At 31.0% G+C, this 22,896-nt stretch overlaps 1 protein-coding gene across 2 annotated transcripts; it reads right to left on the minus strand.

Annotated features, from left to right (window-relative positions):
- Window positions 1-4,414: 4,414 nt before the first annotated feature.
- On the minus strand, window positions 4,415-21,866 carry NdufV3 (NADH:ubiquinone oxidoreductase subunit V3). Of its 2 annotated transcripts, none has more exons than XM_076490287.1 (3): window positions 21,426-21,574; window positions 11,349-11,418; window positions 4,415-4,749 (listed from the first exon to the last, which is right to left on the minus strand). In XM_076490287.1, exons 1-3 carry the CDS (start codon window positions 21,480-21,482, stop codon window positions 4,589-4,591), a joined length of 288 nt encoding a protein of 95 aa, XP_076346402.1. In that variant the 5' UTR covers window positions 21,483-21,574; the 3' UTR covers window positions 4,415-4,588. The 2 variants fall into 2 exon arrangements, with proteins under 2 accessions (XP_076346402.1, XP_076346403.1); XM_076490288.1 differs by lacking the exon at window positions 4,415-4,749 and adding an exon at window positions 4,760-6,960 and having other exon boundaries at window positions 21,426-21,866.
- Between the last annotated feature and the right edge of the window lie 1,030 nt (window positions 21,867-22,896).

Here is a 22,896-nt window from a genome sequence, read left to right on the forward strand (position 1 = left end):
ATTATAACTCACTCAAACTTTTTTTTTTTACAGGTACAACTAATTTGAAATAATGGCAGAAGTAAGACTAAGCTTTGAGAGAAGAAAATTTATCTTAAAATGCAACTGGAAGTGTGAGAATGTAGCTTAAGTGCAAAGACTGTTTAGAAGGGAGTTTCAAACAGATCCACCAAAGTGACTTACCATTACATGCACCAGAGATAAGTTTGAAACAGATGGAACTCTTCAAGACGTCCATAAAGGGCATTCTGGAAGACCACGGTCATCCACCAGTCCCACATGAGAAGCAGAGCTGTTGAAAAGTCTCCACTGATCTCCAAGAAAATCTGTTCAGCAAACAACCCATAAGACAGGAATCCCAAAATAAAAAATCCATTGCATGTAGAAGCACATTCATTGGAAAAGTTTTATTCTGGCATTAGTCCACAGCCTCAATGAAGATGATCCTGACCTGAGAGTTGAATTTTGCAAGTGGTACCTGGCAAAATCTGCAGAGGATGCACAGTTTACAAACAAGATTGTCTGGAGTGATGAGACCACATTTAAGTTAAATGGCACAGTTAATTGCCACAATTTTACCAACTGGGCACCTCAGAATTCACATGTTATGGTTAAACACCACGCAAACTTACCAGGGTTACAGTGTGGTGGGATTATCAGCATTGGGCATAAATAGACCATTCTTTTTCAAAAACTCAGTCACTGTTCTCATTTATCTGAACATGCTGCAAGAATCTATCATGCCACATATTCCAGAGCAGTTTGGTGATGAGATTTATTTCCAGCAAGATGGAGCACCTCCCCACTATCATTATAATGTGAGGGCCTATCTTGACGAAAAATATGCCAAACAGATGGATTGGATGAAGAGGTAGCACTGAATTTACCCCACATTCACCAGACCTCAAACCTCTGTACATTTTTTTTTTATGGGGATGCATCAAAGATAAGGTTTATAGCACGAAACCTGCAACAATTGGTGAGCTGAGAGCAGCAATTGAAAGAGAATGCACCCAAATACCAAATCAAATTATTCATGAAGTTTGCAATTCCATTTGTTTGCATTATCAGCAGCACCTGAATCAGAATGGTCATTAAATCAAACACCTGCAGTAATTCAAAAGGTTCTACTCTTGTCTTCTTAAACTTGGATTATAAAACCTAGATATATCTTAATAAACACTGTATTTATAATCATTCAAAGTGTGTGTACATTTATTTGGGATACCCTGTATATTGAAGATAGCATGTTGTGAAACACAACAGTTTTGAGCTATAACAGATATAATGTGAGGGCTTAAATCTAATATTCAGCATGAGGGGACAGTTAATTTAGTCACAGATTTCAAATGCATGGTACATTTTGTACAATTTATGAAACAAAGAAGCAATGATTACTTTGGAGAATGCCTTTACATTTCATTTATGGTGATTTATTCTGTTTGAATAATAACATACTACAACAGGTACACATATTGCAGGTATTATTAAATTGTGCTGCAAGTCAGTAATTTATAAATTAACATGTTTTTGTAAATAGCCTATTAGTACATGTTGAAGTTTTATTTCAAATGTTTCAGTATATGATATATACTTAAGACAGATTTTACTTGCATGTACTAAAAATAGTGTATTAAGCTAGGATGAGAAGTGTTTTTACATAAAATCACAAAACTGATTTCAAAAGTTTTAGTGAAAAGTAATGTTACTGAAACAGTATCATAATCTATGTGTGGAAATATAAGCATTGAAATAGTTGATGAACTAGTTTTTTAAGCCTGCTAACTGAAGTCTTGCATAATTAATTTGCATTGATTCATTTACGTAGTAGCATATCTTTAGAGTGATGTTTCATCTCAATTTGATTTGTTTTCACATTCCTGATCGTCAATTTCATTACAGATTTCAAGTGCATAATGTTTTGTATCGTTTCTAAATAAATAAACTTTGATAACTTTGGGAATAACCTTATGTTTCACTTAAGATGATTCATTCTATATGACTAATGTGCTAGAACAAATGTATACCACAAGTGTTATTGCACTGAACTGTAAAACAGTATATTATAAACCAAGATATTTTTGTACATAATTTAGCTTGATGTTTTGTTAAAAAATGCTTCAGTAAGTGTTACTTTAAGTTTGAGATTTTACTTCCATATACTAAAAATATTATATTACTGTCTATGATGAGAAGCAAGTTTGACATAAAATTTACAGAGCAATGATTTGTGAGTGATAGTTTTAACATATTATGTATGCAACTAGAAAGTGTTAATGAAAAATATTTCATGACACAGTGAGAAATTTAAAATCAGCATGAGGAAATACCTATTTTGAAATATTCGAAAAATAATCACTTCATTTATAACAAAAGGTTCTTTTACGATTATGACTATTAATTCAATTTTGGTACTGTGGTGATTTATTGTGTGACTAATAACATGCTAAAAAATATATTGTAAGTATTGTACTATAAAAACCAGTATTTTATAAACTAATATGTTTTTATAAATAATATTTAGTTTATCTTGCAGTTTGGTTAACAAACACATCGGTATGTTTAATACTTAAGTATGAGATGTTATTCACACATACTAAAATTACACTAGAAAAGTCAGTTAGAGTATTACTACATAATAAACTATTAGATGAACACAAGGTCAAATTTGTCTTAACCATTTGATGTGATTTTCTAATAGTAAAGGTTTAGCTAATACAAGATTTTTCTAAATTTGAATTTCGACCCTATATACTTTCTGAACCCAAGTCGATTAATGACCTTAAATACATCAGACTTGTTGAAATATATATTCCAACTAGTTTTAACCTAAGTTAACCTCAATAAACTAGAGTATCCTTGTGGGTAGAAGTTATCTAATAAAAGATCAATGAACAAAATTAGCAAGAATACCTAGGGCTACATATTATTGCAATGAAATTGTTGAAACTAAATAATCATTGGTTAAGACATCCACGTATTATTAGAAGTATAAGATGTGTTATTTATGTATCTTATTATGTACACCATAAAAAAATACAGGACTACTGTTAGTAAAACAAAAACAACATGAGTTACTCCATAATAAGTATAAGAAATTAAAAACTAAAGGCTATTTCAGGACAATTCTTTTCAAATAGGAGCAATTTCTTCTGGAATTGTTCCCAGACATCTTGGTGGCATGGCCATTCCTAACACAGGCATTTCATGTGATGCATTTGAACAAGGTGTAATATATCACTATCAGAGTTCTCAGAAGATAATCCAAACTTATACTCAGCTTCCATTCCTTGTTATTTCTGTGGTATCACCACCTTCATTTTCTCATAAAACATTCAAGCTTTCAATAAGTCAGCCTCCTGATAATCATAAGGGATTTTAAAACTAATATTTTGCTTGAACAAACTAATTATAATATACACACACACACTGAAAGTATTGAAGAGAAATACTTTAAGACACTAATCTGTTCATTGTTACTACTTATATTTAATTGTGTTTAAAATTTTTTCTGCAAATGATATACATTTTAGTATAAATTGCAAAAGAAACATTTGCATCACTGCTGGTTCTGAAGGAACAATACTAAAGTCATGACATTCTGTACTATCTGTTGGACCATCTGCAATTACGATAATATCTTATAAATAAAAACGAAAGCATAGCATTAAAATATTTACTTAAAGCAACATAAGATGCACCTGATATTGGACAGCTTTACTAATTCTGCAAAATTCTTTTTCTTCTGAAATCAGAAAGATGCTTGTTTAGAATATGTATTCTACTTAAAATATTGTCATAAACAAGTTTTTCAAATTATTTTCAAGATTCCATACCTTTTACATCATCCTGAAATTTCACAAGTTCCAAAAGTGACAGATTACAATGTTTAGCAAGTGACTTTGTGGTAATGAAATAAGTAAAGAACAACTCATCATTTTAGTTGTCATTTAGAGATAGCATAAGAAAATTTATCGATGTTCATTCACCATTTTATCTCAATGATTTATATAATGTATTGTGTATACCAAGGCATCTAATGAAAGGGTTTTCAAAGTGATATAACTTGTTTTTAATAAGCTTGTTTTGTGGTATATTGAAATGATTACACAATACACCTGAAACTGAAAAATTCTTGAAACCATATCAAAAATCACCTTTGTACAATAACTTCAATAAACTCCTGGAAGCTACATTAAGTACAATATTCAGTGGCTCGAGAAGGCACCTTCTGGTGTTATTACAACTTAGAATTTTACTTTTGCAACTCTCAAATGCAATTGATAAAGCTTGGTTCACAAAAACAAATGTAATGAAGAAGTATAAGCTGACCAAAAAATATTTAAAAAATTTATATAAAACAAATCAGGATACTTACTTGTATAAAAATTCACTTGGTAAAACAAAGTCTGTATAATGTTCACATTTTTTTATTTCTATTTACAAGTCTGTCTATGAAACATACACAACTATAATTCATAGGAATCAAAGCAGCATCAGTTTTGCTAAATATTAATGTATCTACAAAAACAAAACAGGTAACCTAATTTTTTCATTCATTTTAAAACATTTGTTATATGAAGGACAGCTAGTTAGGTCTCTTACTAGAAGGCTGAGGTTGCCAATATTTTTCCATATCAATCATCATATCATTGAAACTCCACTCATTGTGATTATAATACTCTGGTGCTTTATACTTTCCAATAACTTCCTCTGTTTGGGGTTTGCTTGGTTCTGAGCTCTTGCTAACTGTTAATGTAAATAAGCAGAGATTATGCTTTGAAAAAAACAGTGTACATATATCTTAGAAGTAGCAGTTATATTTAAGAAAAACTACTGTGTAAGCAAAGATATTTTCTCTGTATAAACTTGATTTGTTTTTCAAATTTCTTGCAAGGCTACACGAGGGCTAACTGCACAGCACACAGTTGAAATATAAAGTTTTATCACCATTTTTTACACTTACAATTTATGAAAAAACACAAATAATTAACATCACATTAAAATATTGACAAAATTCACATCATGATTTCTAAATAAATTATACAAGAGTTAAACTAATAACAAACTAAACCATTTCATTTAAATTGTAAATGATTATATTTCACTTCACTCATTGCTAGAAAACTCTTGGCTTCTGTTCCAAAATAATAAATCATGGCTAGATTTAATTTAACTAGTTACAATAGTAATATTAATTAGTTCGATTTTTACAATTTTCCTTTTTGAAGTCTGAAAGTATGAGTTTAAAAGCAGACTAAGTTTTTTGGAGGTTTTCTTTCTAAAAAAACACAGATCAATATAACAATAATAAATGCAACTTATGAATGAGTAAATGAAATATGCAGTGAAAATAATCTAAAAACTATTTCTGCAGATTCTTACTACAATAGAAATAGCATGTATCTATGTATATGATTGAAATAACAAATCCAATACAGTTCCATCTACTGAATTGCACCATAAGAATCCATACACAGTATCACAGTGTATTCAAGATTTAGACGATTAGAAAAATAGCTATGATATGTGCAACAACCATTTTTATTAATTACAGAACACAATTTTATATAAAAGTACTCTCCTCACAAAACAAATAACTTTCACAAGGACTATTAGAGAGTTTTATTGTATCTCTACTGATGTAAATTGTCAATTTAGTTCTGAAAAATGGAGTTCTTAAAAACATGTCATTTTTATCAATCTAGGGTAACATTTTTAATATGTAAAACCCATTACATTTTATATTAGCAGAGATGCCAATTATTTCAAATGACTGAGCATAATGATTGTAGACAGAGCCTTTTCACAGTTTTAGTCCTGTAAGATTTGCCAGAAACAAGACAATCTGGTGAACAAGGCCTCTTTTCCCATCTTGTGAACGATCGCATTGATGTTTCTATGCTGCTTAGAAAATAAGAAATACCCATCTATGCGAGCGCTGATTGGCTGACAAGCACTGATGAAGTAGCTATGAATTCCCCCATGTACCCACTATGGAGAAGCACCTCACTCAAACTATTGGTAGATGTCGGAGATACAAATATTTTTTTTATTATTTCAAGCACAAACATGATTATTGCAAGTAGCCATTTGAACTATGTCTTTTATTTATTATCAAAATTTATTTGTATCTTACTAGAAATTTTCTTTTCACCCCTTTCAAGCCCTGGGGGGACAATTTATCACTTTATTGTATAAGCCTATATAATATATAATAATTTGGGAGTTGCAACAAGTCGTAATATTTGTCTGTATGAGCATATAGTCGTAATGTATACACCAAAATCGTAATGATTACACTCAAATCGTAATGGTTGGCATCTCTGTATTAGAATGATCTGAAATTTTTTTCTATGCAGTATTTCCTAGAAAAATCCTTTTTTTTAGAAAATGTACAATTTCTCTAAACTTCTTTCAATTAGGTATGAATACTCTTACTAGTAGTTACTAGCACAAACAGCCACTAGTAGGGTGGCATCTCTGAAAGTCCATGAATTTAGTTTGTGCATGTGTGTCCATGAGTTAGAACAGTCTGAGATGAGCATATTTATGATGCAATATAATGTGAGGATGAGCCTACTAGCAGTCTTGTGGAACACTATGTCAATGGTAGGCTTTAAAGACCTTATATGTTATACAGTACAGATATTGGTGGCTGGTCTAACTAGAATAAAAAAAAAAACAGACCACCTGAAAAATTGCCATTCAGGAGATGATAGGATGGGAGCTACCCAGCCAATTTGCCACAGAAAAAGATCATATATAAAGCACAGGGTAACTATAGGAGAAATAAATAAATGAAAACTTACACTCTCAAAGCAGAACTGTGGCAATAGGCAGCAACCAGTATCTCAAATAAATAATGTGGGATAAAAGTGGCAATGTGGTCCACCTGCCAGTCTGAAAAATTACCAGAAGTAAAGGGAACAACTAGTGATGGGGCTAGACCAACAGATGCTGTAGGAAAAGACAATAAATATACAACAGGAAGCTGAAGAAAGGAAAATTAAGCCAATTGATTGAGTTGGTAAATGCAACCAATAAAGGTTACATGGAAAAGGTCTTAGGTGGAAGAAGAATTCCAGTAAAAAAAAAAAAAAAAGGCAGTGGGAAATGGAACTGTGGAAGTAAGATAAGCATGAAAATTAACATCACAGATTATGAAACAGATGGAGGAAATGATATAGATTTTAACAGCAATAGAAAGGTGAAATATTGGTATGAAAACAAGGATTCTCTTATAATAATGGGAAGAGATACACAAAAGAAAGGAATATGATATGATATGATATGAAAAACATGGCATGAATGGGGAAAAAGGGAAGACAAAGGATAAAGTCATCCATAGTCTGCAATAGTTGACAAACAGATTAATGTCAAACAACAAAGCAAAACATGGAATGGTGAGGAATACAAGAACTTGAAGGCAAGAAACCATAGTGCAGAGATCAATGGCAAAATATGCCTTTCTCTCTTACAGACCACAAAGAAAGAAGGACAGAAAGAATGGAAGATGAGGGATGCCACACATGCAGAGAATCCAGATCACCTCACAAGGGACCAGACAAAAGACATCAATGGATCCTTAAATTCTTATAGAAAGATTAAACTAAAACACAAAATAATGTAGAAAATTATTTCAAAGAATGGTCAGTGAAACATAGCAACAATAATCCTTTCACTACTGGCTTGGTCTCAGAGACCAACCTCATAATCATTTTGTACTTATAAGTTTTCATACTATAACTTTTAATACAGTATGCATATCTTCACAAAATTTAGTGGATTATTATTAAATATGTTTTTTAGAGATATTGGAGATCTTTTAAAGATTTGCTCATGAATTTTTTCTTTTTGAATGGTAACCATCTTAAATGTAAAGTAATGTTAATATTAAAATACCTATGTGCATCAGAAACTTGTCAAATTTCATTAGTAAAATCTCCAACCTCTTAATAAAATTCAAAAATGTTTATCTAAAACAAATCTTCATATTTTATGTTATTTTCTTTCTCTCTCTCTCATCCTTCTACAGGTTTGGTCAAATTGACCATTGTAAAAAATAATGAAACAAGCTTTAAGTTATGCATTTTCATTCTAGAATGACTTCAAATTGTAACACGAAATCACAAATGTATAATTGTATGCACATGTATATTTGTATTTATATATATTTATGATATCAAAAATAGCTTGATTAAATATCATAGCATTATACATCTATTTATACCTATTCTTTTTATTTCATTGACCTTTCAGCCATATCCAACTAACATTACAGAAACTACAATCATAGCACATGTGCATTTCTTGCCATATCCAATAGCATAACATTGGCATTTAGAAAATGTTGTTTTTTGGCTTTGTATTCTCAAGACAGCTGGTACAGATATTAAAACTTTAATTAAAATAAAGTACAGAACAAAGTTTTCACCTTTTTAGGTCAACTTGACTTTGTTCTGGTAGACCAGTATTTTGTAAAATATAGTCATTTTGGTTATAATAATTAGATATATACAGAAATGAAATAAATTGATAACTTGAGCAAACACTTTCAAAAAGTGGATCTTTCTTTTCAGGGGCAAACTGCGAGTGGTGGTGTAATCAAATGAGTGATACATATAAGGAATTTAGTGACATCATGAAATTCATCTAGTTTTCCAGGAAATGTTTATTTATCTGTGTACTATTATAAGCTGATATTGACAGTGTATGAGAGAGGGTGTAAGGGATATTTTAATTTAAAAATGACTAAATATACATATATTTAAAACTATACTTAGGTGTTTAAGTAATATAAACGTAATGCATGGAGACTGAAAGATATATTACACTAATCAATTTATAAAAACTGGTATGAAAAATCATCTTAAACAAATAGTAAGTTTCAGGAAATTCAGCTTTGATATTACATGATAAAGTAAGCAAAGAATAAATTATTTTCCAACAGAGATAAAAACCAATGAGCTGAGATCACCAATTCCAGTATCTAGATTAATTCTGAAAGGTTGAATAGTGTGTTTAGATTATCAATCCAATAAGCTTCTTTTATTTCTCTATCTGCTTTAGTTTCGAATCCTGTTTCAATGCCAATGAAAGTCACATCATTAATAGAATGACTGAGGTGATTAAAGTGTTGAGTAACAGGGAAATCCTTTTGGTGTTAATAGAAGATTTATGGTTGTTGAAATGTTCTCTAAGGGTTGTTTGTGTATGTCCTACATACTGGTGATTGTATTTTTTACACTGTATGACATAAATGGTGTTTTTTGTTTCCAAAGTGATTTCTTTGGATATTTTAAAGTTTCTTTGGTTGTGCTTGTCAGAAAATGTGTCAGTTATTTTTTACAAAGTTGTAGGTTTGATGATGAGCTTTACAACATGGACAACAACCATTTTTGAGTGGGACGTAATATATATAATTACTATTTACAAATAAATTTTTAAATCTCAATTCTTTTTTCTTAAAGTATAGAGCAATAAATATAGAAATATATAAAATAATGATCTCTACTACTTATAATTGTAAAGAAGTTTGTACTCACTTGCCATACCTTGCATGCCTTGCCAAATTTTGCATTTAGAGGATGCAAGACAAAATAATTAAGTTACTCAACCAATATCACAGAATTCCACTGTCATTTATCAAGCATACTAACTAATGTTTAGTTGGGCCTAAAAAGTACACTTTTTCAAACTCCAATTTCTCTTCCTATTTCATTCTGAAATTGGAAACAAAAGACCAAATTTGGGAAATATGTACCTTCAAAAGGCTTGAGGCAACAACATGGGAGAAATTCTGAGCTTTTAATTGGTTATAAGCATATGATACAGCAAGCAGATGTATATATATAAGCAAGTATTTCTAAAAATGGAAGAGGTGGAGGAGATTGCCATGTTTTTTTATTCATTAAACGTAGTCATATCAGTAAACAGAAGAGAAAGGAGGTTCTTGTTTTATATCTGGCTTGTCAATATTGGTAATTTGATTTCTAATTCACAAAAAAACTACAGACTTTGAATTTGGACACCATAAACATCTAATGTAAACCACATCTGCATTCAACAAACCAAATGACACAAAAATTGATATTTTGGAATGTTGTTTAAAAATCTACTTTTAAATTAAGAAATTAACTAATAAATGATATTAAAATTTGAATTATAACCTACAATTTGATACCAAAATTATTAACATGCATTTATAAAATGAAAGTTCAATAAAAATTTTAATGCAAGTATACAAATGTGATATGTCCTTTGATCTCTGGCCACAGAAAAAAACTCATAGCAATAGGGTTAATAGGTGTAGTACTTGACTGCACACCAAAGGAAAGACGTGATAAAAGGCTGACCTTTTATCAAGATGTGTGGAGACATATTTATAGGTGACTTAGTACATAAAAGTTTGAGGTTATGTCATTATATTAGAAATAGTTCCTATGTATTGAAGCTGTGTTTTGAAGCTAAAAGAATCTTTTATAAATAAAGTGGTTTTATATTGTCTTTGTAGTGAAGTTAATTACTTTTACATGCAAAAAATTTCTACTATAAACTAACAAAGTTTAGAGTTACATTTCAAAATTTTATGCATATGCACAAGTGTTTATATTGCTAAGTATTTCTAGAAGTACAAATGCAAAATGTTTTTTAAACTTTTTATTTATGGCAGTTGTTTTTTTATTCATTTCCTTAACTAAACATACCATATACTATTTGCATTTTTTAAAAAATTAAATACAACCATAAAGAAAGAAAAAATCAGGTTGTCATTATCTACTGGAATCAGCCAAGAAAATCTAAATCAATGTACCCCTAACTTGGAATACAGTGTACAGTTTAGGGCTTTCTATCTAAGAACAGATATGGACTTGCTGGAAAGCAATCTGAGGAGAGCTAATAGGATTGTACTGGAAATTGGAAGGTTAACTTCTGTTAAATCATTTTCTCTTGAGAACAGAAGGGTAAGAGATGACATTACTGAAATTTACAGTAGTATCCTGAGGATTTAAAGATAAAGGCCCAACATTTTTTGTTGCGTATTCCACAAAAAAAATAAAAAATAAAACAAATTTAAGATCTGAAAAAAACAGGATAAAGGCTCCAGTAAAGATTATTTTTATATCAGGGTCACCTGTTTATGGAATGAATGGCACATCACAACTGTTTAAAAAGAGAATTACTGATTTCCTAATGATAAATGTGCAAAGACAGCCTACATTTAAGAACCAAATGGTCCCTTTTTAACTATATATAATATTAAATACAAGTATTAAATGTAAAACCATTAACTTAAACCTTTGAAATTTGAGCAACCAATTCTCCAGATAGATGACAAACCTTACCAGATTTTACAGGTTCAGCTCCAGCTTTCCCACTAAGTTTATGTCGTAGGGACGTTGTTAAAGGTGAAATCTTAAAAAAGAAAGAAACTGTTTAATCCTTATCTAGTTATTAAAAGAGTGGTATTTGATAAACTGTCAACAACATGAACTGCAATAAGTCAAAATATACACTTTATACAAAAAAAAGAAAACCAAGTTTACTTGAAAACTACAATTTTAGTCAATATTAGTTCTCATAAAAGCAACTCTCATTACATAAAACTGTATGTTAATTATTACAGTTACAGAACAAAAGCATCAAATATAAAGTTTACCTAATATAAAAACTGGTGATAGCACAACTTTAATATACAAACTTTAAAAGAATTAATACATTTTATCAAAAACATTTTAAACAAAGTAGCTTAAAAACACAATCGACAAAAACATTAAAATATCTCAATATTACGTTGAGTCAATACGCATATTAACAACAGCTCGTGCACTGTGGCATAAAATTCTTGAGATGTTGGAGGACATACAATTTCATGTTATCTCATTCATCCAGCAGTCTGAACTTCTACTCCTCAAGGGTTTTTTTCATTTCAGCACATACCAACACATTCCAGGGATTCTGAATGGGACTGAGATATCATGACTGTGGTAGCTATGGGAAAAATTGGAGTTTTTGTGTCATGTTCTTTCAAGTCAACTGTGCATACATTCACCATAATAAATGATAGTATTTTCACCCTGAAAGTAATTACCACCACTGGAGTAAAAATAAAGCATTCATGACTGCAGTTGACTTAATATGATACTCAGTTATTCCCAGCATGTTACTTGTCCCTCCATTGGTTGGAATGGGATGTTGAACATTCGTCATGATTATTCCACTGCTACTCGTCTGAACCATAAACATGATATATGAAATATATGTGCAAAAACGGCTCATTTGGGTTGAGAAAATATTTTACGTAGAAGAGCGAACAACGTTTCGACCTTCTTCGGTCATCAAAGTGTTTAAAGTGCTTAAGAATGCAGTAATATGAATACCTATTTATAAATAACATGTACATACCACACTCTCTGATAATTTTGCAGTTAATAACACCTAGAGAGGAATAATTACATTAATTTTATTAATGTTAAAAAAATATCATTTGTAAAAGTTAAGTATCAATTTTCAACTTATCTTTTCCAAAATGAAACATGCTACTAACACTATGTATTCCAGCCATTTTGAATTTCATGCATTTTAGTTATCTTGGGATATACAAATATTTTCTGACAACAAAAGATATAACATGAATAGTAGTAGTTCATATACTTCTCCAAGATTTATACGTATACACATGTGTGCGTGCATGTACACATATGCACACACTGTTTATAGCATGAAGTAGAAAAATATTTAAGGTGAATGTTTAACTGGGGATCACTACTACTGCACCTTTGGATAAAAATGCTCCATCTATTGAATGCTTATTCCTTGAACCTGTGTGTTTAACATAAGATAAAAGTTATGTTGTTTCAAATGGAAATGAGAAAAAAAAAAGCATGATTTGGAAGAGTTTCCACAAAATACTTTATCAATAGTTTCAAAATCCAATGCATATCAATTACCAAAATGCTCTTCAGATATTTGTTTGTGTTTGAATGCATGTTTATGTTGAATGACCTTGCAAGTATTCAGACTATAGTTGTTAAAAATTTCAGTGCATTTAAAAGTTTGTTTTGTACTTTTATATGTTAAAATTAGCTTTTCTAGCAACCAAGGTATTTGGTAATTGTCCTTAAGATCATTTTGTGTATAACTGAGTTTCTACTTGATCATTTTCTTGAGGTTTTAAATGGTTACTCAACATATTACTGTATTTAAATAGACTTTTAAAACATTTATTTTTTTAACTTAAATACTTGTTTAGGAGTCAGATTATTTAGCCATTAACTCAGTTTCCAATTCTAAGATTGAATAACTGCATTGTACTTTTGGTTTTTAGTCATTAAGAAAGATCATCAAGGACATATCTAGAGCAACAGATAGGCTGGTAGGACATGTTGGATAAGTTTAAGGTTAAATTATGTATTAGAAATGGGCTCAATCTTAGCAGGATAGGTCAGCAAAATGTTTGAAGATCTAAAATTAAAGACAGTTAAGCTTGATTAGTGATAATGGAACAAGGAAAATTGTAAATAATCAAAGAGGATAGGTAAGGCAATGAAGAAACTGGGAAAAAAACAAAACTTAGAAATTATTTTGGTTTAAAGGACAAGTCTGTCACATGCAAGGTAAACACAAGTTAATGATGTTTCAAGTAACATATAAAATGAAAGATTTCCACAACTATAAGAAAGCCAAAAATTATAAAATTTCAAGGAGCATCAGCAAGAAAATTCATAAATATGTTAAAAGCAAGCAATGCTAAATTAGAGTTTTGGATATCAAAAATGTTGACTCTAAGATTCTTGTTAGTCAAAATTTAATTTTTTTTTACACTGAAAATGTATTTCCAGTAAGTACTTGCTTCCCAAAACCAATGTAGGAGCAAGAAGTATGAGAAACAGAACTTGGCATTACCTCAACTCAACCATGGGAACAGAGCAATAACTGTAGCCTATATTATGAGTAGTATTCCGAAATCAATCATAAATGCAGGGACGAAATATTTTACATCAAAATTCATAAGGAGGACATGGAACGTTCACTCAACCATGGGAACAGTGAATGTATATCCTATGTCTGGTATTACAAGGCAAAGTTCTCCAAACTCAACCATAAGAACAGGGAAAAGCACATGACTTACAATCAGAATAAACAAAAGGATCTCTGTTACATACAACTGTATGAACATAGTGATATCTTTCCAAACCCAGTATTATGAGAAGATCCTGCTCCAACAAACAGTTATCCATCTGGGAAAAACATTAAGGGCAGAAAGTGAATGGCAGCCAGCTTTGTCCTCTTACCACCAGACAGAAAATAATGAGTATCTATGCCAAATTAAAATTTTACAATGTAATCATAAGGAGGCCTCCATGGTCTACATTCTCAGTGATTGGAAACTGGTAAGGACTCATTCTCCACTGGAAGAAAAATAAAAGGGAAGGCAGGGAGTAAATGCAATGGTGAATCTGAAGAAACACCAAACAAGAGAAAGAACAATCAATGGGTGTCTGTAACTTTTCATTTTGAAAAGCAGATCAACCACAATTTATTCAGTCAAAGGGCTGACAGGGATGGGCAAAAATCCCTTTCTGCTTTATTCCTAAAGTCCATGAGTGAGAGTTTACCACTGAGTGAGAAACCTTACCACACACACACACACACATTCACTAGGTAGGCAATCACCAGTCTTGCAGAACACCCCATATCTAGAGTGAGCATTACAGCTCAATCTGTAAATAGTGGTGGCTTGAGGCAAAGTAAACTCAATCAGGAAACACCACATAGTAGTATCATATTATTAGTGGTTAAAGAAAAAGTATCTGGAAAGAAATCATAAATAAAAGAAAAAGATAAGACTTATTCCAGTCAAAGAATGTGTGCAGAACTGCCACAGGAGGGAGACAATATCTACCTGAAAAAGATGCAGTCATATCATGCAAATAAAGAGCGATGAAGGTATTAGGAGAAAATCATGTTCAGGCATGAATTGTCTTCTCCAAAGGACATGGAGACCAAGTAGTCAAAAGACATGGTGAAATTACCAATTTGATGAAGAGAAATACTGTGGAATTGGCACTCTTTCATGTGTAAGTCAGAATATGTCAGCTTAACCAAACCAGTGACCATGACAGAAGATGAAATGCAGGGAAGGAAGTGATTCTAGGGAATAAAAAGTCATGAATGTGAAGTATGAAAGGAAACAGTAGGTGTCACATAAAATATTAAGGAATGAACTAGACAAAGAGACTTAATAGAATTGGAAAGGGAGTACACATGGGAAATGGAAGATAATGGATGTGAAAGCCAAAATGCTTTTACAGGCAGAATAGGACTTTGGAAGAAAGCACCTGTCAAGATACAGGATAAAATAAGAGAAATAGCAGAGGATACAGGTAACATTAAAAGGTATAACTATCTAATTGATGGCACCTGGAAGCAATAGGATTTGAAAGAAAATTGTATGTGTAAAACACAGACAGATTCAAAAGAATATAAAAGATCATAATGAGACCCCAATCTGGTAAATTAAAAGGAACATGAAGGATACAACTCAAATGGATTGGAAAAGGTGGTAAATGACAGGGGAAGACAAAACCTTATGAAACTGGGAAAAAAATGGAAGATATCTGGTAAGTTAGTGGTTGTGGGATAGAAGACCAAAAGGAAATTTGGTGTACCAATGTATGGCAAAGGCTGAGGTGTTCCCAGTTCTGAACACATATGAATCTAACTCCCTGAGAATTAAGGCTTGTACCTTCTCTGTAGGTACAACCCAATTCCTAGGAAAATTTACCAGTAATGTTTTCAACTGTAACAGGAATTTCCATAGTTGAGACACTGAATTCTGAATTCATACTAAAATCTCCTATATTTAGTAGCAAGAAACAAATGCAAATAGAAAATTTGCAAATGAAAACATTTGATTATATCAAAACTTTTGAGTGTTTGAAATTGTACTAAGAATGATGCAGACTACAGAATGACATGGAACACTTAGTTAGATGGAAAAATATTTGGCAAATTACCTTAAATTACAGTAAGTGTAAAATAATGAATTTGGATTATCATAATTTTTCTTCACATTTAATACAGATGGGAACCTATGCAAAGTTAAGCCTAATTTTGAATACTGAGAAAGTATTCAGAAAAGAGCTATTAGAATGTTGATTTTATTAAATTTTATGAAGTCATTAGAGAATTGATATGATAAAAGCTTCTGATATCTATGAACAATATTCTGAAGACAATAGGACTACAAGATTTCAGTTTAAAAGCATAAAATTTAATAGCAACAAAAGACCAGCTGGCCCATTTAATCTGTCCTATCTAATAAACTAACTTAAAACAGCAACAAAAAACATGCCATTAGAACTTAAATATTTTTCAAGCTTTCCCTTACATTTACTATATTCATCACATTTAAAAGCAAGTCATTTTAAAAGCCAATGATGTTTAAAAAAACAAACAAACTCATAGGTTAAGATGATGCCCAACTTACCAATGTCTCTTAATCCTATAATTTCTTCCAGTAAACATGAAAAAAATGATGCAATTACCTCACATCTAAATCAGATCCCTTACAACTTTATTTCTGAAGAGAAAATATTTTAGAAATCTTAACCCATTCTCATATGACAACTTTTCCATCATAGATATCATCCTACTAGTTCTCTGACCCATATCTCAATATTCAAATGTTGTTTCTAATGTACAAACTGAATACAATACTCCAAATGCAGCCTACACAATGAAATTAAAAACTCTTTGTATTCATACTTAAAATTTATATTGATAAAATGTGAAATTCTATTTAACATAACACTTGCAAAAGTACACTGCTTAGACAGCTTAAATGATTGGTCACTCAAACCACTAAGGTCCTTTTCTTCCACAACACTGTTAATGCTATTTCCATCAAAATTATAATTTAAACAGTAAGTAATGAAGCACTCCAGATGTGAGTCACAATGTTAAACTAGTTTCACTGAACTCTTTATAACCACCTTCTACTTCTTTTTCTACCTAATAAGCCAACTTCTTTCCCACGCCCAGACATCATTTGTTTAATTTGAAAAATACAAGCAAAACTCCCTGTTCATAAGGAAAAAACAAAGTGCACATGACCTATTTATATAGTTACATTTAAAATGCAATTAAAAAGCTTTATTGCCAATGTACCTTGGGGTCAAAACTAGTTTGCAATTAAATTTTTATCTTTAATTTCAAAATGAAACATTTAAATAAATTCTCAGTTTCTATATCTATTGCCTCTCTGTGTGTCTTCTAATCGCTCATTTAAATATTTTAACTTTATATGATTTTTGATTATCTGACTAATTATAAACACATTATAAACACTGCCAAACTAGAAAATAAACTTAAGTCTCCAATCTTCCAATTTAATGAGACAAAATTTTAAACTACAAATAGAAATATCTCCCATCTGATTCTGCCTTTCAAAAAAGTCAATATTTCTCTACCATATTGTTATTAGATTATTTACATTTTGGAACTGTACAATCTGATGAAGAGCAATAGCCTGAAAATGTCATTCTTCTTTAAATAAAAACATAAAAACTTGATGATTGTTCAACCTTTTATTTAATTGGATTATTTATAACAAATGAAAAGGGCAGTTTTTTTCTTTACAAAATTCCTTATATAATTAATTTGTTTTGGCACCCATAAATACAAATATTCATTTGGCACATCTCCAGGTCACCACAATGTCTAAAATTTCATTATGGTACAAAATATTTTCTCCCATTTTATTCTCACTTTGAGCTCTGCCAAATAGAACTTTAAGCTAGAACAGTTCTGGACTCATGAAAGTACAGAAATATTTTCACACTTAGGGTCCTATACTGAACTTCCTTTCCAAGACCTTAATGGCAGATTTCAGCACTTCATGTTCTTTTCATAAATGAAGCACAGTAGTTGCACAGTATATTACTGATTTTACAACATTTTGTTTTTCTTTTAATTTAACCAATCAGTGCACATTTAGACTCAAATAAGGCCAAAGGTAGTTAACTCAGGCAATACTATCAAATGGTTGTTGATACCGTGTGATTGTTGGCATACACTCATTGTTTTGAAAGTAAATAAATATACACTGGTGCCTTAAGTATCCATGCTGGTAAGAGGAAAGCAAATAACCAGGGATAATAGAAAGTTAATAAGTGAGACATTAATGAGTTTAATGTAAATAACTTTTTTCAATATATTTAATTTACTTGTTTTAAATTATTATATAATCTTTTCACTGCCATTTAATCACATTATCATAAAAATTATAAAATTCATCACAGTCATAATCATAAAAGCCTAGTGTCAAATGGTCAGTCATCTTGATTTATTCAGAATTTGAGTTGCACAAGTTCAACTCTAGCTTTTCTCTTATAATACTTTGTTTTCATTCCCTTTTCCAATTTTGACTTTATTGGCAACATAGGCATAAATAGTTTTTAAATTACAGCATTCTTTCTATTATAGGTATGGAAGTGAATCTTTATTCTATTGACATGAGTGAAAAATAATTCAAAAATTAGTGCAAATCTATGCTTGGAAATTATTACAAAAAATCTGTTGTTAAAACAGACTGAAGATACCAATTACATGTAGCAAAGAAGACAAGGCATAATTGGAAAATACCCCAACAAACTGAACATACATCAAAGAATAGCAGATGAGAACTGAAATTGAGTGAAATCTTAAAGACATCTTAATTTGCATTTTGTGTTTTTAATCACTAATCAAAGAAAGATAAATAAGCTACCTATATTGTGTATTCCTTTCTTAACTGATAAAATGACACGACTAAATCTGAGCCAGCAAACTTACGATTCAACACACATCACATCCTGCAAGCAAAAACTTCATATACCATGTAACATCTAAACTGTTGCAACCAAAATTAATTTTTTTTTAAATGTTTCTTTAAAACATGTAACTTATTGTCCAGAGTTGTAATAGCACAATCATTTTCAGAAATGTTTGGGAAAAGACAAAAACTGCAAATAATTGAGGCACTAAAGTAGCCCCCATTTCTTGGTACAAACAGTAGTAAAACTAGGTTAGGCACTACTGGTTCCTGTGTTTTTGGGCTGGCTCCTAAATCAGAAAGTATTTATCAATGCCTGTATTAAGCCTGAAATATGAAAACTATAACACAAATAGAACTATTTTTATTCTTACCATAAAAAATTATCTTACACTTATATAAATCTTTAGTAGAAAGACTTAAAATTTATTTCTATTACATACACAAGGTTAAGACAGTAATTTTTAAAAGTTGATTGGTTTATGGAATGAGTTATCACCATCAGTAAAGGTTCACAAGTATTTGAATAGGGGACTAGGTTACTTCCAGGAAAATAAAAGATGGATTTAAAATTTAATTTTTTTCTCAGTGGTGGGTGTAAAAAGACAGCTTTCAAAGAGCAATTGGCCTTTTGTTGTCTGTATTTTGTATGTAAGTGAAATGATTAAAAGTTTAAAAACTTACTTTGTGAGTGTTCAGTATTGATGTTCATTGATTAAGGATCTAAACAAACATTTCACAGCTAAACAAATTTATTACAGGTGTCAAAACACTCAGTTTCAGTGTTTAATGTTTACTCAAAAAATGCTAAGGGTTAAATTGTTATTCTGTAAGTGACCTTCTGTCCCACTGCTCACTTTTATTATGTTTGCTACATAAAATTCTGGGTGCACCAAGACACACAAAATTATGTTTTGGTTTTGTTGTTTTTTTACCCTAAGTAAATCACACACTAATATTATACTTGTATTTTAAGTGATTTTAGTTAATCTGTTTAACATGTGATATGAATTCACTAAAAATTTTTCTGTTTTTCATTTGAAAAGCTTGAAACACCACTTAAAATCAACAAAATAGCTAAAGTCTACACTAAACTCAGTCCACGTGACACAGATTGCAGCCTTAATAGCAATCCAATTGTTAGTGTACAAAATATTATCCAAGAGGCCAAAGATTTGAACTTGGACATGTATATGTAGAGTTATAACCAACGGTTTAGTAAGTTGCCTGAAATTTACTTTGAAAACATTTTTTTAAATTTATGCAGAAATACAGTGTGGTAACAACTGGGCAGAAAATTATTTCAAAGACTGTTAGAGTATATTAAAACTTTGACCTTGCATTTAGAAAAACAAAATATAAAACAGTAAAAAAATATTTACAAGTCTAGTGTACCAGTGGAAGAAAAAAATGTGGAATTTTAATTCACAAAAGATCCAAGATTGGAATGTTCATTATTTTACATTCAGATTTTAAGTGTTTATACATGATAAACATAAGTTTAAAATAAACTGATCATGTCTAAATTTATTGCAGGCTTAAAAGTTGAAACTACCACTGATAAGGTTGCCAATGTCCTACATTTGATCCAAAAATTCCACACCCAACTTTTTTATCCAAAATGTACACACACAATTTTTTTAAAGAAACATTTTTGAGGAAAGAAAATTTCAAGCTATAATATGTCTAGATTTGAAGGAAATCCCAAAATTTGAAGAGACTGTGGAACTTTTTCAACCTGAAGTAAATGGTGATCTACTTTTCAAAACATTCATTGTAGTCTCAAACAATACTGATAAGTCATTATATCTGGATCAGCAATGGGTGATTTTTTTTTTAAACTTTCCATCTGCAAATCTCAATTTATTTTGGAACATATATTTTCCATTTGTCATTCCAATGCTGTGTATAAAAGAATTTTCAGCTTGATAATTAATTGGATGAAATATTCAAATTGGTTCCTCATCAAATATTTAGAATCAAAACACATGATTAAAGAAACTTTTTCTGTGATTTGTATGGAATTTCACTCATACCTATACTCAGAAAATGAAGCTTATATTTTGAAGATTAAAAGTTAAGAAAAATATTAGCATATATTATATATAATGTCATGGTATAATGATTTCAATATTATTCACAATGTTTAATTATTAAGCATTACATCAGTAACATTTTTCTAATTTTGTTTGTTGTAACAGTTGAAAAAATCTAATTTCAATTCAATTTGAAAAAAAAGATTTGGTCTCAAAAATAAATTAAGAAAAATTTTTTTGTCCTGCATGGCCATTTGAGAAAAAAAACACCTTACAACCCTATCCACAGACTTCAACACTGGAAATTCTAGTAGTACCAGGAATATTGGTTACGAAAGTTAGTACTGTTCCTACAGGATTAGTATCACTTAGTACTATTGGTACGAACGCACTAGTAATTGTAGTAGTACGAGTAGTAGCATTATAACAGTGTTCAACACCACTACTAAAGACCAACATTTACACTACCATACGTAAAATATTACGATATTTACTAACTTGGAAAAAAAGGAAATAATCTTCTTTTAACGATTAACATAATTACAGAAAAACAACAACAACAAACTTACTGATACAATTTGTTGGCGAAAGCATTTTAGATTACTACGTGCAACGAACAGTGCCATTTTGTTACCAAAGTGCCTTCTGACGAGAAAGAGAAGAGTGGCAAGTATTTCGGTTTAAAATTATTTGCCCCATGTCAAACTTCAGGGGTCAGATATAACCAAGGATGCTAAGAACGTTTTTTTTTTTTTTCTCTTTACTCTACTCATTATTTATTGTTTGTTTTTAATTTTGCGCAAAGCTACTCGAGGGCTATCTGCGCTATCCGTCCCTAACTTAGTAGTGTAAGACAAGAGGAAAAGCAGCTAATCATCACCACCCACCGCCAACTCTTGGACTACTCTTTCACCAACGAATAGTGGGTATCATTATAACGCCTCCACGGATGAAAGGGCGAGCATATTTGGGGCGACGGGAATGCGAACCCCCAACCCTCAGAATACGAGTCGTATGCCTTAACCCACCTGGCCATGCCGGGCCCTCATTATTTATATATTAAGTTGCAAAGTGAATTAACTTTTATGTAATTTTTTATTTCTCTCAAATAGTATACGGAGATTTAACATAAAGTTTTAAAACTGTAATAATAACAAGTAAATACTATTCACATTTTACAACTACAAACAGGGGTAATTATTTCAGTTGTCTGAGAATTTGCATCATTTAACTAAATCAATCAATTTCGGTTAAAATCATTATCTCGAAAACATAAACGATACGATCTTAAAAGATTATATTAACGTCTTGAGGATGGATTATGTTGCAGACAGAGATTATTCAAGAAGTCTCAAGTATTCACAATAAATCATTATGTATTGTACATATTGCTCATAGACACCTTCCCAGAATGCTTGAAATGATGGTTTTAATTTGTGAAAGTAAATGAATAGTGGGATTGACAGTCACATTATAACGTCTCCACGGCTGAGAGGGCGAGCATGTTTGGCGCGACGGGGATGCAAACCAGCGGTCCTCAGATTACGAGTCGCACGCCTTAACACGCTTGGCCATGCCGGGCCTTATAATGCATTTAATAAATTCATTAATCAGAATTATTTTGAGTCCTGAGAAATCAGCTTGGCTATCATTTTAGACAACAGGTAAACTAACATGTTTGTATAAGAATTTTGTAATCTGTATTCAACAAAGTCAAAGAGCGTCCATTTGCTATCAAAGATAAAATGAAGATATTAATTTCTATCTTGAGATATACATAATCTAACAATTTACCAAAATGATAAAAAGTTTCCAAGAACCAACAGACAATTATTGAAAAGGGGAAGACAGATCTAATATAATTCATCATTACTAAGCGACTTACGAAGTGAAGCCTCTAAAGCCCCATATGATAGAAACTGGGTTTCGATACCCATGGTTGGCAGAGTACAGATAGCATTTGTATAACTTTGTGCATAATAAGAAACTAACAAATATCGAAAGCGCACTAGTAACTTCTTATGCTAAGGCACTTGACTC

Source organism: Tachypleus tridentatus, chromosome 2 (assembly GCF_004210375.1).
Source record: "Tachypleus tridentatus isolate NWPU-2018 chromosome 2, ASM421037v1, whole genome shotgun sequence".
In the NCBI taxonomy this organism is placed as follows: Eukaryota; Metazoa; Arthropoda; class Merostomata; order Xiphosura; family Limulidae; genus Tachypleus; species Tachypleus tridentatus.